Source organism: Thermobia domestica, chromosome 8 (assembly GCF_964235325.1).
Source record: "Thermobia domestica chromosome 8, izTheDome1.hap1.1, whole genome shotgun sequence".
NCBI lineage: Eukaryota > Metazoa > Arthropoda > Insecta > Zygentoma > Lepismatidae > Thermobia > Thermobia domestica.
The window spans coordinates 199126284-199142483 of NC_137461.1; the positions used below are offsets into that span (position 1 = coordinate 199126284).

A 16200-nucleotide genomic window follows, 5' to 3' on the forward strand; every position below is an offset into this window, starting at 1 on the left:
TGTGTACTACTGACAAATAAATGACCTCAACTAAAAGCCTATACTATTGGAATTCGAACGAAATATAATTCATAAATTTGCATGAGCTAGATCCATTTTCGAGTGTTAACTGAAGATAAGTGGTGTGTGAGTTCTTTCAAAGTGTTACTTTCGTGTAACTGAAATGCCTCAGAAAGTGTACATGGAGGACCCAAATGAATATCTCTCACGAGATCCGCGGTAGAAAGAGGGGCCGCGGTGGCTCAGTGGTAGAGCGTTCACCTCTGGTGCTTGGGGTTCCGCGTTCGATCCCAGTCCCCGCCAAGTGGACTTTGTGGTGGACAAACACCGTGTGCGTGGGTTTTCTCGGGCTTCTCCCGTTTCCTCCCACTTTCTTCATTCCACCATTTCATTCATTACTCATCATCACCGTCTCCTTTAGCCTAACCGGCATAACCGTGGGACGTAAAACTCAAATATTTCATTTCATTTTTCCACGGTAGAAACACATCTCGTTATAAAGAGTCAGGTGTCTTAATTTTGGTCGATACTATCACTCTAGTGTTGCCCTATCCTTGCATTCACAAATAATGTTGTAAATATTGCGTTTATAATTAATATTTAAGGAAAATTGCTTTCTGAATTTGAAATAATCAAAGAAAAGTTTAGGAAATACCAAAGGACTATTCAAGATGGCAGCCATTGCACAACAATGACCCTGATTCAGAACATGTAATCAATATTTCTAAACAGTAAATATAGTAGAACCCGATAAGAAACAAACCTCCTGGCTCTCAAGCTCCCACCTTTACTGTCCCAGCTGCGAGATTAAAAGAAAAAGAATGATTAAGAAGGAATTCGTGGACTGAGATAAGATGCGAAAACTCGAAGGAAATAGCAATGTAATAATGTTATGCAATAATGTTTTGCATATTATTAACGCATGTAAATAATACCTTCTGTTTGACAATGTCGAAGGTCTTATCATCATTCATGACCTGTTCTCCGATCGCAAACTACATCATACACCACTGGATATATTTAATGCTGATTGATGGAAGTACAAGCTTATATTATATAACAAACGGTGCATCTATTATCATAATTTTCGTTTTAGTTCAAATTAAATAATGAAGAACTTGAAGTTTAATTTGAAGGCAAATATTTTTATGTTTTCTCTCCGGATCATATCTTCCACTATATTGAAGTATAGTATGTAGACTGTAAAAAGATCAACCTAAAAAAACACCAATTAAGGAGCTTTAACCAAACAAGATGAGAAACACTATATCGGCATAAAAACAATTGTTTATAATATTTACACGTCACATCCTTTCTATTTTGTACGGTAAGAAACAAACGTCAATGTCTGTATTTATTTTAATCTTTACTTCAAAACAAATTATGTTAGTATTGTATATCAGTAACTGACATAATATTGTGTTCTCTCTACATGATAAATATACTGATTAAAGTGATAGGTATAGATGCTTACATATGTATATATTGCAAACTTATGAAAATTGAAGCCAAGCATTGAAATCACAGCCGAGGGAGTAATTAAGTTTATCTCAAACCATGTTCCCCCAGGAAAGTGTTAATGTAAATCGTAATCATGAATAACCAATACGGCATCTATGAGGATACGGGAGTCCTTAATTATCAAAAATGTAGAGGACAGGTACGCACATTGTTATTAACTACACTTATGCTTTTATTATTTCTTCAACATTAGAAATGAAAGACTTCTCATGTATAATAGCTATATTTTACTAAAGTTGCATGACTTTGTTACAAATTATTAAATCATACAAAAACGAAACATAGAGCAATGGTAGCTGGTCCATTATTATTACGGCATTCCTCCACAACATTGATGACATGAATTTCTTCCTCTACTGTAAGAGCCCTTGTCAAGAAGTTCCTGAACATGTTTTCTAAGTTGTTCTTCAGATATGTAGCGGAATCACCCAACTGATATGCCAACCCAGATCTGAAAAAAAGATATATGAATTCAAGTTACAGTACTTCTCAAGGATAATATAAATTATTTCAACAGAAAACAGTGCAAATAATGAAATGCGAAATTGTGTGCACTTTATTAAGTTGATATTATACGTAACTCTCTCAAATGACTTTGAGACAAAAGTATTCTAATGTTGCTTATTAGAAAATAAACGGCATTAACCTTCTAATTGGTTATAATGTTTTCATTTTTTGTTTTTCTTCTTATCCTTGTATAATTTATCTTTGTGGGTTAGATAATTGATGATCTAGCATTATATAAGCGAACGATCCTTCTTTTCTCCTCTCATTAATTTCAGCCGAACTGTCCTAAGAGGGACGTTGAAATTTATCCTGAATCTTTTGCAGAAACAAAGAAAAACAAACTTCAATGTGAAACTGCATTTACTTGGACACATTACCCCCTGCAAGACTATAATTTTATCCCAGGGTATAACTAATGACAAGTAAGCTTCGGAGTAGAAAGGTGTGTCAGTAGAGACAACCCATTTGAGGAAAGTAAGCTTCACTTTGTAAGCTGTGGAAATATTGAAATCTGAGGAATTATTTGAGAGGTTGACTAACTAAACTAACTAACAAACTAACTTGGCAACTAACTTGAAATCACTTGGAATTTAATCAATGGTATAAGGAGTGTGTTACAATACATCCAACGCGGAAAGCTGTTTTTGAACTCGATATACACTCACTTTCAGGAACAACAAATGGTCATGAATGATGGTGTTTATGGTTCATAACGAAATATTAAACACTTTTGTAATTTCTCACAGATTATGCTACGATTCTCAGCAATAAGTTTGTCCAATGCTCTGAGTGCCCCTAGGAATAAATACTGTAAACTCGCATTCACCAAAATGTGGGTAATTAGTGAAATAACACAAGTCTATCTTAGAAGCACTTTCTCTATTCAAATATCTTATTATGGTCGAACTCGAAACAAAGAGAAAATGGCCCACCCCTATTTATATGTATCATTTGTAAGATTTTTTAAACAGTATATTGTAAAACCTTATAATACATAGTTGTGGTGTCATTTGGAAACCTAACTGAAGTAATAATTGTTCATGAGATATTAAACTTTTACGCTGGAAAATTTCAGTTTTGGTGTTAGGCCGTGTGGCATTCAAGCAGTCTATATGTGTGACTCGTTTGAATTTTAAATTGTACCATTATTAACTTGACTTGCATAGTTAGTAGCAGGAGTGAGGTTCACTCCCTCTCTCTCTCTCTCTGTGTGTGTGTGTGTGTGTATGTGTGTAGCTTTTCTTTTCAAAGGCCTAGCAGGATATTAGTGCCCTCTAATACCTTAGTTGTAACCAATGGCCAACTACTGATAAATTAGTACAAAATTTTAATAGTTCGCCTTTACAATCGATTCCCCTATGTTGCCAAAAATGCCTACTGCAAACTACACTACGATTGTTGATCAGATAGTTGACAAACTTTAAAATGACCAAAAACATCGCATATAATAGCTTTTAAACATTCGTCTCTTAAACTTATATATATATATATATATATATATATATATATATATATATATATATATATATATATATATATATATATATATATCGGGTGTTCTAAAAATGGCGCCCACGGGTCACAGATCACTATTCTACAGGACAAAATAAAGCGAAAATACTATATGCTGGTGTTTGCCTTCCGGGGCTTCGTTCAGCCGCTATTGGGAATCACAATTTCACAATCTGGCAATGTCGCAGATTAACTTGGAGTCATTAGCATTACTCTACAAATACAACAATCAGTTGAATCGATTGCTACACTAATAAGTGGTGCTAGTATCAATTCATATCGACTTTAGCTATTTGGAATGAATCGATATAAGTATTTGGTAGATTGGTAGATCTAATCTATGGTTCTTTATTTGCAACGTTGCCACATAGTGCAATTTGTGTGTCCAGACAAGGACTCGAAAGGTATACAATTATATATATATATATATATATATAGCTTTATTTTAACTTGTAGAATAATTCCCTGTGGTACATGGGTGCCATTTTATATTTTTTCTTGGTTTCTTTACACCGATTTCTAGTTTACACCCATTCAAGCATTTCAGTTGCTATAATTATATTTGACTTTATATATTTTAAATTTATTTATCTAATTACAATTCCGAATCAATTAGTTTTATCAAACGATGAACTCAAAACAACAAGTTCCCAACATATATTAACTTAGTGTTTTAATTATGCGGTGGTATATAAAATGCTTATTTCTGTTCCTCCTAGTATACACCCACAAGTTCATCAACCTAGGTGCTTGGCATTGCAATAAAAGATTTCATGAAACTTTCATCAATATTTTAGTAATATTGTTCGAAAAAGCTCAGCACTATTTAATATATTAGAGATTTAAAAATCGTAATCCAAACTGCAAATAGACACTTGTAAACGATAGTGTATATTTTGTATGTATTTCTAAATATTGTTTCTATTTACGCGCTAAAGTGTTACTTAAAGGCCATAAGCTATTAAAAAGAAGAAGAAGAAAGTATATGAAGAAATATTTTAAATTTTTGTAATATATCGAGGTATTCGTTGCGTTTTCGTTGATATGGTAATGTAAAAAATATGGAACGAAGGAACATATTGTTATAATTGGATGTATATTATTTTAATGTGACAAATAAGGTATATGTGGACACATAATCTAAAAGTGCATAACTGTGGTGCAATTCACTTGTAATCTCGTGGACTTTGTACATATTGAAAGTGTTTTTGAATTAGGGAATGCAACGAAGAAATAACGATACACATTTATATGCCGGAACCGTGGAACCTTGAGATTAGTCAGAAGTTTAGTAAACTATCTCAACATCACAGAGCACATCTTACTACGTAATAAAAGACAAATATTTCGAAGAGCCAAAATGAATACCAGTACAGGAGTTGAAGATCTTAATATTCCAGCAATTGAGACTTTAACTGACGTGATTGATCTTTTACGACAGCTAGGTCAGCAGATAAATTCCATGACACAAAATTTGGATTCCAGATTGGAGCGATTGACACAACAAATAGGACAGCAGATGGATTCCAGATTGGAACAAGTATCACAAAATTTGGATTCCAGACTGGAACAAGTATCTCAACACGTGGACTCTAGATTGTAACAAGCGAAACTACAAATAGGACAGCAGATGGATTCTAATTTGGAGCAAGTAACGCAGCAGATAAATACCAAACTGGAAAAAACCGACAATAGGAAGAGCAAATTAGTAATGAGAATTACCGTTGATGTAGTAGAAACGCAAGTCAACGAACATACATATCAAACTCGGAGATTGCAAGAAGAGGTGCAGGCCATGAAAGAGAAAATCAGTACTGCAAAGTGTAATCCTGATCCTGTCCTCAACGTGGTGTATAAGGAACATAGGACAAATCAATCAAGATCCTATGAAGAAGACAGCAACCCAACAGAAGGGTATTCTGAAAGGGAGGACACGATCTCTAATATTGAGGACGAGGAAATAAGAGCACGTCGAAGGAACCATACACACGTAAACTAATACATCTAATGTATTTTAGTACTAAGTGTAATCGCGTGAAATTTAGGGAAATCAGATTCTTAACTAAATTCAGCGGTAGAACTGAGGGCATCGCAACTAGTACCTTTTTGGAAACATTTGAAGAAGAATGTGATCTAATTGGTATGGATAAAGGTTACTTTCCTTAAAATATTGCCACATATATTGTTACCACCTTATTCAGTATATTATAAAGCGATCAGAGGTAGTCTGCGTAGTTATTCAGGTTTTAAAAATGAGCTGTTAGCAAATTTTGAAAACGATTTTATGTTAGCAGACCAGGATGCTCAAATTAGAAACCGAAGATTTGATCCTAAAGTAGACAAAAGTCTTACAGATTTTGTAACTTTAACATATAATGATTTGAAGCAGATCAATCCATATCAGCAAGAATCACGTATTATTGCATCAATAAAAATATTATTACCGTTTAGGCAACAGCAAGTATTGATCTCTTCTCAGTGTATTAATTTCTATCATTTAATAATGATAGTTCAAAATTATGAGAGTCAGCCTAGATTGCAAGGTAATAATAACAGAAAAGAAGCTAACCCTATTTATGTAAGAAATACCAATGTTAGAGGAGATTATAGTAGTAATACGAAAGGTAATGTTGAGTTTCTCAAAATAGCAATGCAGCCGAACCTAATTTTAGAAGAAACAGAAATAGTAGTCGTACTGCTTTTAGGAATAACGTAAACATACGATCTAATTTTCCACATACTTCCATATTTCGTATTAATTACATAGGTTACAGAAATTTTCAATATAATAACCAAAGAGCTGGTGGCGTAAATAACATATAGGACTGTACTCAAGATTCTGCCGTTCAATGCAACCTAATCGAATCTTTTGGTAATGTCAGTTAAGCTAAAATTACGGCGTCCGTCAAAACATATTCCACTAGTTTTGTGTTTTGTTTCACTTCGAATATTGTTATGATATCTTTGTAAGTTTTATATTGTTATGATATCGTGAACTCTATACAATTACATCTATGCATCAATACAAATACTGTCTATCAAATTTATGCTAACTATGCCCGAATAAATGAAATAGGTTATGTTGTATTTTAGTTTACATAAACTTTATTGTTAACAAGTGTAAATTATATTGAATTAAAACATCTATCTAGGACCTAAACAATCAGAAAACTTACCACATTTTGAATATGCCTTTCTCATCAATACTTTTATAAAATTAAAATAAAATTGATTATTGGATAAATAAGAATGATATTGAGATAAAATGAAAATAATATATTATTTCATGAATTGTAACACTGGTCTATATCAATTTTGCTGACTGGAGGCTACTAGCGGTTCTTCAATAATTCGAGTGTGCTAAATCCAAAAATGAAATATGTTTTTCTCTATCACGTCAGGTATTTTCACAAAATGAAATTTTATCTACTATTTCATGTATGGTTTAGAATCATAAGTCGTAGCGTAGTTCTACAAGATATCACAAGATGGCAGCACATACACTGTTACGTTTAATTTTATTTTTACGAGTTATTAAATAATATATTAAATAAAGTATAGGTAATTCAAAACCATTTCAATTAAAATTGAAGAGGATAATACATATGTAAAGGGTTGAAATAAGGGAGCACTAGCAGCTGAAATTTTATGCAGGGTGACTAGTTACGCTGCACTCTTTGTTTATGGAATACACGGCGAGTTAATAGATTGCGAAATGTGTGCTAGAATTTTGTGAAAGCGTTGCTAACATTTACTGATCTGGTTATTTCTAGTATTGGTGCACTGTATTGGTGTAGTGATATCTACAGGATTACAACAACTATAGTGTAGACTACACACATTCTGATCAAGTTGGCAGCTGTATCGAGTATAAGTAACATGACATCTATTCGTTGAAAGTGTAAGAACGATCCGGATATATTTTGCTATATTTGTGGTTCTTTCACAATCCCGAAACATTGAACAAATATTTCGGAATTTATACGAAAAGTGTATCATGCATATTTCGGAATTAAATTGGGCGATCAAGATAAACATGGGCACCACATAAAATATGCAGGACCTGTGGAGAAAATCTCAAACAATGGGGCAAGGGTCGAAGAACAAGCCTTAGTTTTGGAATACCAATAGTGTGGCTAAGGCAGCAAAATCATGTAAATGACAGCTATTTCTGTATGGTAAATGTATCTGGTATGAGCAGGAAATCTACAGTAATGAAATTCATATCCCTACATGCAGCATAGTTGCAAGTTCCAGTGATGATGACGATTGCTCTGTCAACACAAATTCAGAAGTAGTGACGATGATTTTGTGTTGCCTGACGAATGCAATTCATACAAACCCTTCATTCAATCAGAATTAAATTATTTCATTCGCGACCTTGCTCTACCAAAAGCGTCAGCAGAATTGCTGGGTTCAAGACTGAAAGAAAGGAATATGTTGCACCAGGAACAACTATCGTATATTGGGACGGAGAGAAGCTATAGGATCTATTACAATATTTTCAAAAAAGATGAAAAACTTGTGCATTGTACAGATGTAAAAAGACGAATTGAAGCTATAGGATGTGATAATGATGCCAAAGAATTCGTTATTGACTCTTCGAGAGGAGTTTAAAGTGTGTATTGCTGCATAATGGCAAAAAGTCGGCATCCATTCCTGTTGGTCACTCCGCACATTTGAAGGAAATCTACCAAACGTTGAAAATGTTCCTTGAGAATATAAGTTATGAGAATGATAGATGGCTTGCGTGTGGGGACCTCAAGGTAATTTCAATGTTACTGGGCCAACAAACAGGTTTTACGAAATATGCTTGCTTTATTGGTTTATGGGACAGCCATGCAAGTAATGAACACTGGATACGAAAATTGTGGCCTGCCAGAGTAGATTTTGAAGTGGGAGTGAAAAAACATCCAGATCGAACCGCTTGTTGACCCTAAGAAAGTGTTACTTCCTCAACTATACATAAAGCTGAGATTAATGAAACAGTATATAAAAACTTTGAATCAGGATGGTGCTTGCTTCAAATACATTGACACAGGAGAAAGTGAAAGCTGGTATTCTTGGCGGCCCCCAGATAAGGTTGCTAATGAAAGATAAAGATTTCTTACAAACCATGAACCCCACAAGAAGAGATGCATGAGACGTTTTTGTGCCGTTCTTGCAAACTTTCTTGGAAATTTTAAAGCGGACGACTATGAGAAACTTGTCGACAATTTGTTGGCCACATTTCAGAGGTTAGAAGTAAATATGGGTATGAAGCTTCACTTCCTACACAGCCATCTAGACTATTTTCTTTCCAAACTTGGTACCCTTAGTGAAGAACAGGGTGAACGATTTTACCAGGATATCAAAACCATGCAGAACCGGTATTAGGGAAGGTGGAACGTAAACATGATGGCGGACTACTGCTGGTGCTTGCAGCGTGACGTTCCGGAGGCCACTTACTCCAGAAAATCAGAAAAACGAAAGTTTTTGCCTAAGTAGGTAAGCAGGTTGTGTTATTTTGTTGTGTGCATTTATCAGCTTCAGGTCGTAAATGAAATTGAAAAATGTATTGGATTATACTACATATATATATAGTATAATATGTGTGGGTGGGTGTCAGTAACAACTTTATCGTAAATTGTTCCATATTATATTAAGTCAACAGTACAATATCTAATGTAAGTTTCCCACTAAGATATATGGAACATATAAGAAACTTCTATCAGTGTAAGTATGATCCGATTGTGTAAAATTCTGACTTGATAGGCAAAAACTAACTACACCATTGAAATCAGCGACTTAGATGTTTTAAGAAACAAGTCAAATATCTCAGTCAGCAGAAAAAAGTTTTGATAAGTAGACAAGTGTAATATATATATATATATATATATATATATATATATATATATATATATATATATATATATATATATATATATATAAACTATTCAGAAGTAAGGTAGCTAGGTATATGAAATGTTTAACGGTCCAGAAATCTTTCTTTAATTGTAATCAATTTAAAGACGTCCTGTAGCTCTGGAGCCATTATACAACGATAGTGTATATTTTGTATGTATTTCTAAATGATATTTCTCTTTACAGGCAAAAGTGCTATTTAAAGGGCGCAAACGATTAAGAAGATAAGGAAGAAAGTATATGAAGAAATAATTTATTTTTTGTAATATATCGAAATATTTGTTGTTTTCGTTGCTATGACAACTTAATTATCATCTTGATATGGTAATGTACAAAGATATAGAACGAAGAACCATATTGTTATAATTAGATGCATATTATTTTAATGTGACAAATAAGGCATATGTGGAAAAATATATATATTCTGAAAGTGCATGCCTGTGGTGCAATTCATTTGCAATATCGTGGATGGTATTCAAAGTATTTTTGAATCAGGGAATGTTACAAAGAAATAACGTTACACTTGTCAGAACATATACATAAGATACATCACAGAAACTGCTAAACATTTATTTGGATGTTTAATAGAGATCTGCTAAGCTATGTATTCCTGGAAACTCGTTTGCCAAATCAATTGTATCTCACCCCTTCTGTGAATGCTACTGGCCTAATATTATTAGATCAAAAGAGGACGCAATACAAGTAATTGAATGATGCGTTTAGTTTTCTTACATCTTTTCTTTCTTTCTGAGATACTAGGGTAAATCATTACCTCTGAGAGGTATAAACTCTTTGAATGTTAATGGAGCACGTAAATGTTACGTCTTATTTTCCATTCACAAATATACATAAATACTTACGATATGATAGCGTTAGCTGAAGAATATAGCAATAAAAGTCGATTCGTATTTATTTTTAGATAAAGATCAACGTACAAGTCCGAATTAAGGGGAATGGAATTCGAGCTGTAGGCAGTGTCGTTACCATTCCTTCCTTTGGTTTCCACAAAAATCTAAGAGAAATACAAACAATAAAAATAAGGTTAAATAATAGGAAATTAAATACCTTCAAAAAATTAAATTAAATTAATACTAACATTTTTTATACAAAAGTACTGTGCATTAATTTATTTACTTCCTTCTTCAACAGTTATTATTCACAACACTGTTAAGTGGTAACTCGATTCCACTTTTAATAAAATTTATTTTTAAGTTGGTGAAAGTGAGGAGAAACTATGAGAACATTAATTGTTGATCCTTGTAGCTAAGTAAACCCACATTCAGAGAAGTTTTAAATAAATAATTTCAAATATATTGAATGAAAGCATTATGGTTATAAGGGTATACGAATCCATAGATACTGATAAAATAAAAGTAAATTAAAATTTGACTGTGAAAACAGTAGTTAGTTGAAACAAGAATGTTGTTATCATATTCAATGATTTACACGAATGTACAAGTGAATATGATGTATGTGATGATCCAAATATAATTGTAAGTATGGAAAACCCCAGTTACTCACACTCGTATTTGCCTTTGACAATCCATTGTGTTTATTCAAAGTGTCCTTTTTTATGTTTTTAAGAATACAGTGGTTAATTTTGTGTTGAACTAAACTTTTTATCGTGATTAATGAAAAATTATGAAAAAAAACTTGTACAACGTACGATATATATTCCACAATATTTATAACACATTAGCTAAAGACTCGTTTCTTCCTTTCGCATGCTACCATTATTTTCATTTTTCACTGAAAACTAAATACTAGGTATTTTTTACTAACGACGGAAGGGAGCCATGTCACTCAGAGATAATTGCACCAAATTTGGTGTAGGAGTCGGTAATCAGAATAGGAACGAACGTGTGGAAGCATTCGTTTTGCTGGGGATCGGAATTATTAATAAGGAGCTATACGGTTCTGAAAAAGTATGACCTGTCAATCGGATATTGATGGGAACGAGTCTTTGCTAGCCTTTGCACCCAATGCAGAAGAAGTTAAATGAAATATAAAGAAAACAGTAAAGATAAGCTGAACAGAAATTGCATCAATATCCGCCCTCAGCTCCAACAGGCGAATGTCCGGATACTAAATCTATCAAGTGCCCTTGGAATTACCCACCTTCTCTTGTTCATTGGGCATGCGTCACTAGTAAGTCTAATGATGCATATATGAAAAAAATAAAAATATATATACACATATGAATACCTCATAATAATGATTCAGGTTTTTATTTAAATAAATTGTCTAAACCTACCACTACGTTTACTTTTCATCCAGTTGAAGTGAAAGATATTGAGATAGCGATTACTAAAATGTGTAGCAGTAGATGTGAAGATATTTATAATCTGAGTCTTATTCTGTTAAAATATAGTGTAAATTTCATAAAGGAACCTTTAACTCATATTATAAACTATTGTATATTAGACTTTTCTTTCCCTAAATGCTTTAAAGTAGTGAAAGTAGTACCTATAATGAAAAAAGGAAATAAGTCTTCTCTTGATAACTATAGACCAATTTCACTGGTTCCAGTTATATCTAAAGTTTTTGAGATAGTTTTGAATGAACAGATTGTTAACTATTTTGAACATGATAATTTATTTAGTAATTCTCATTTTGGCTATAGATCCAGACTAGGAACTGTTAAGGCTGCTGTCTCATTTTTGGTAAATTGTGTTTCTAGGTTGGACAGTAAAAGCTTTGCTCATGTAAAACCATATGATAAATCGAAGCATTTGATACGGCGTCTCATGATATTATGTTGCAAAAACTAAAATTCTATGGTTTTGATAATGCAGCAGTAGTAGTGGTCGACGTATGGCTTAATGGCTCAAAGGTCAAAGGTCAATGACCTTGGCCCGGGGTCAATGACCTAGGGGTACCTAGGACCACCCCCTCTAAATTTTGGCAGGGGTACCATGGCCCACCCCCTAAATTTTGGCAGGGGTACATAGGACCACCCCCTTAAATTTTGGAAATTGCCAAATCTAAAAATTTGGTGTGGTAGCCTAGGACCATAGTATGTACCTCTATCAGTATTGGATGTCTATGTCGTTCCCTTTCATGGGTAAAAAATTGCCAAAAATTCAAATTTCGGGGGTTTTTGACCTAATTTATGCCCTTTGATGAGGTAATATTACCCTATATAGTTATATGGGCGTATACAGGGGTCCATTCCCTTTCATAACATATGGGTATATTAATGCACCCCATGAAAAATTTGGGAGGGGTACCATGGCCCACTCCTTAAATTTTGGAAATTGACCAATTTAAACATTGGGTATAATAGTACAGGACCCTAATATGTATTATGATAAATTTGGGTGGTCCACCTCATTCCCTTCTAGGGGTACAAAATTGCCAAAACTATAAACGTAAGCAATACGTTGTACCACGTGTTTGATTTTCGACCTAATTTATCTCCTTGGATGAGGTCCTATTACCTTATATGATTATATGGTCATGTATAGGGGTCCATTACCTATCATAAGACATAGGTACATTTGTGCACCCCCGGTAGGGGCACCTTGGCCCACCCCTTTTATTTTGGAAATTGCCCAATTTAAACATTTGGTATTATAGTATAGGACACTAATATAGATCACTATAAATTTGGGTGGTCCACCTCGTTCCCTTTTACGGGTACAAAATTGCCAAAATTTTAGTACAACCACGTGTTTGGTTTTTGGTCCATTTTATCCCCCTTTGATGAGGTCCTATTACCTTATATAGTTATATGGTCATGTATAGGGGTTCATTATCTATCATAAGACATAGGTACATTGGTGCACCCCGGGAGGGGTACCTTGGCCCACCCCTTAAATTTTGGAAATTGCCCAATTTAAACATTTGGTATTATAGTACAGGTCCTCAATATGTATCATGATTAATTTGGATGGTCCATATCGTTCCCTTTTAGGGGTACAAAAATTGTCAAAATATAAACGCTGTACCACGTGTTTGTTTTTTTGGTCCATTTTATCCCCTTTGATGAGATCCTATAATTACAAGGGGTCCATATCCTATCATAAGACATGGGTATATTGTTGCACCCTTTTTAAATTTTGGCAATGGGAGTCCACTGAAATTGTCCAATTGACGCATAGTACAGGACCTCAATATGTTTCGGTGGTCCTATTTTCAAATTTTTAAGTACAACCACGTGTTCGGTTACTGACTCAATGTATCCTCTTTGATAAGGTATGGACGGTATCTCCTTTCAATTTGGTAGTACCCTTCGGGTGTAGTACAGTCACGTGATCAATGATTTGGTTTTGATGCGCGACGAGGTCCCTGGTCAATGTTCTCTAAAAAAGATTCTTGGCATTTAAAACTTTTTTTTCAACTTTTCAAACTAAAAAAATGAAAACAAAAATTGAAACGAAAAAATTTCGAAACAAAAATGTTCAAACAAAAAATTTTAAACAAAAAGTTCGAACATTTTTTAAACTTAAATTTCAAACAAAAAGTTTCTCAGTTTGAAACAAAAAATTTTAAACAAAAAAAAATTGGAAACGAAAAATTTCAAAACAAAAATTTCGAACAAAAAAAAATTTAAACAAAAAATTTTGCAACAAAAAAATTAAAAATTTTCAAACGAAAAAAATTTCAAACAAAATTTTGAAAACAAAAATTTTCAACAAAAAAAATTTGAAACGAAACATTTTCAAACAAAAAAATTTTGAAAGAATAAATTTACAAACAAAAAAATTTCAAACAAAAATTTGAAAAAAATTTGAAACAAAAAATTTTCAAACAAAAATTTTTGAAACAATTTTCAAAACAAATTTCAAACGAAAAATTTTCAATTAGAATTTAAATCAAACAGTGATCAGCTTTCACGGTTAACCGTTAAACTTTATCCGGTTTTTAACTATTCGATTAACAAATAAACGGTTTTCAACTATTCGATTAACAAATAAACGGTTTTCAACTATTCGATAAACAGATGAACTGTTTCTTTCCTTTTCACACCAGTGAGTGCAAGAATTTACAATCTAAAACAAAAAGAAAATTTGTACTCTCTTTAAATACGCATCATTTTTGAAACAAGGTGTTAGTGTTCATCATGGATACACAGTGGAAACATCCATTTACCTGTATTCTCGCAGGGCCTAGTGGGTGTGGAAAAACGTATTTTGTGAAGCGATTACTGTCACATCTCCCAACCATGATCAATGCAAAATTTCGTAAGATATACTGGTATTATGCAGAATGGCAAGACGTGTATGCAACAATGCCGGTTCCAGTAGAATTTCACGAAGGACTTCCACGAATGAAAGATTTTCAGCCTCAAGATGGACCACATTTGAGGGCCGCATGTAAGATTTGTTTTCCTTCGGTTTTTTCAATGTAGGCCAGCCATTGCATTGCAGCGATCGATTGGGTACTTCTCCATCGATAGCCATGTGCCGGTAGAATTCCAATAGTGTTGGGTTTAAGGAAATTCCGGCGGAATACTAGATTGGAAGCACTTGCAATCGTGATCGTCTCCAAGAAGGGATTCACTTTGGTTTCTGTTTCAAATGACGTCATAAACGAAACGCATGCTTGTCGCAGTACATTGACATCTTGAATACAATACTTGATAATTTCTTTCTGAAAATCAAACGTGTCATTACGATGATCGTTGTACCAATGCATGAACTTGTTTCTGTCTTCGACGGCCATTTCATCTGCACCATAATACTTCGTTTCTGGAAGTGGTCCAATATACGATTGATTCTCCTTGGTGTTGAAGAAATGCGGGAAGTAGCCTTTGGTTGCGGGTAAATTGAACGCTTTTGACAATTTACTTAATGCCATAGGTAGGAAGTTCAACGAGTCAATGAACGTCAGATTATTCAAGGTTAAACTCAGTATCTTGGTCCCATTTAATATGACGTCAGGTCTCCATTGGCATTGTTCTACCATGGTCTTTAGGATAAAATGTCCATCGTATCCCTTAGCGTTGTGCGCGACACAGAAAATCCTATTTATATTGGGACGACGTTCCCGCAAGTACTGGAGAAAATCATAAACTGAATCCTCTCCTTGGAAAATATGCTGGCGCTGACCACACGTACTGCAAGACTGCTGGATATTATTGTTTTCAACACATGCATAACATACTTGTTCTGCAACCAATAAATTTGGAATGTGTACATACGTATTATCACCAATATTTTTGTCCTGCATAGATTCTATATCATAGAATATCAACAAGGCTTTCTTTGCGTGCAAGAGTGAAGGAACACCAGGTTTCAAGCATTGTCGATCGGGAAGCATAAAACATTGATGCGATCCTGGAACAATCTTCTTACATACATTGCAAAAGATCTCATTGCAATCATGAAGTCGTTGTCCTGTATGCACAAAAGAATATACTCTGTAGCATTTAGTACATTGCTTCACCATTTTGCATACAGGTTCCCCATGTTGATATACAATATTACGATGATTGTTAAAACATTGTTCGCCGTAAAATTGACGATTGCAGTCTTTGCACAGCACTAGCGTTTGGTTCTTGTCGCATAGAGGTCTCTGTAGACATTTGGAGCATGTTACAGGACAATTTTTCACATGTCTGTTACGCTCACTATATTTTTTATGGCACGCCTCACAGTAGAAATTGGTTGCAAAACAAGCAGTTAAAGATTGGATGATGTCAAAATGGCCAGCCAAACAAATCAAATTTATGGGAGTGCGATTTTCATCGTTGGGCCCCTCGTACATGATATCATGGCCTGTGAAACTGGTATACACTGTAATTTTATATTC

The 16200-nt window shown here is 33.9% G+C and overlaps 1 protein-coding gene across 1 annotated transcript in view; it reads right to left on the reverse strand.

Annotated features, from left to right (window-relative positions):
* Window positions 1-1742: 1742 nt before the first annotated feature.
* Window positions 1743-16200, reverse strand: part of LOC145691918 (uncharacterized) — a 60459-nt gene continuing 46001 nt past the window's right edge. Inside the window, exons 5-6 of the mRNA XM_081767226.1 lie at window positions 10305-10456; window positions 1743-1972 (exon numbers count right to left, since the gene is read on the reverse strand). Coding sequence (XP_081623352.1) covers window positions 1786-1972; window positions 10305-10456 — 339 coding nt within the window. The 3' untranslated portion in view covers window positions 1743-1785. The remainder of the gene's footprint in view (window positions 1973-10304; window positions 10457-16200) is intronic.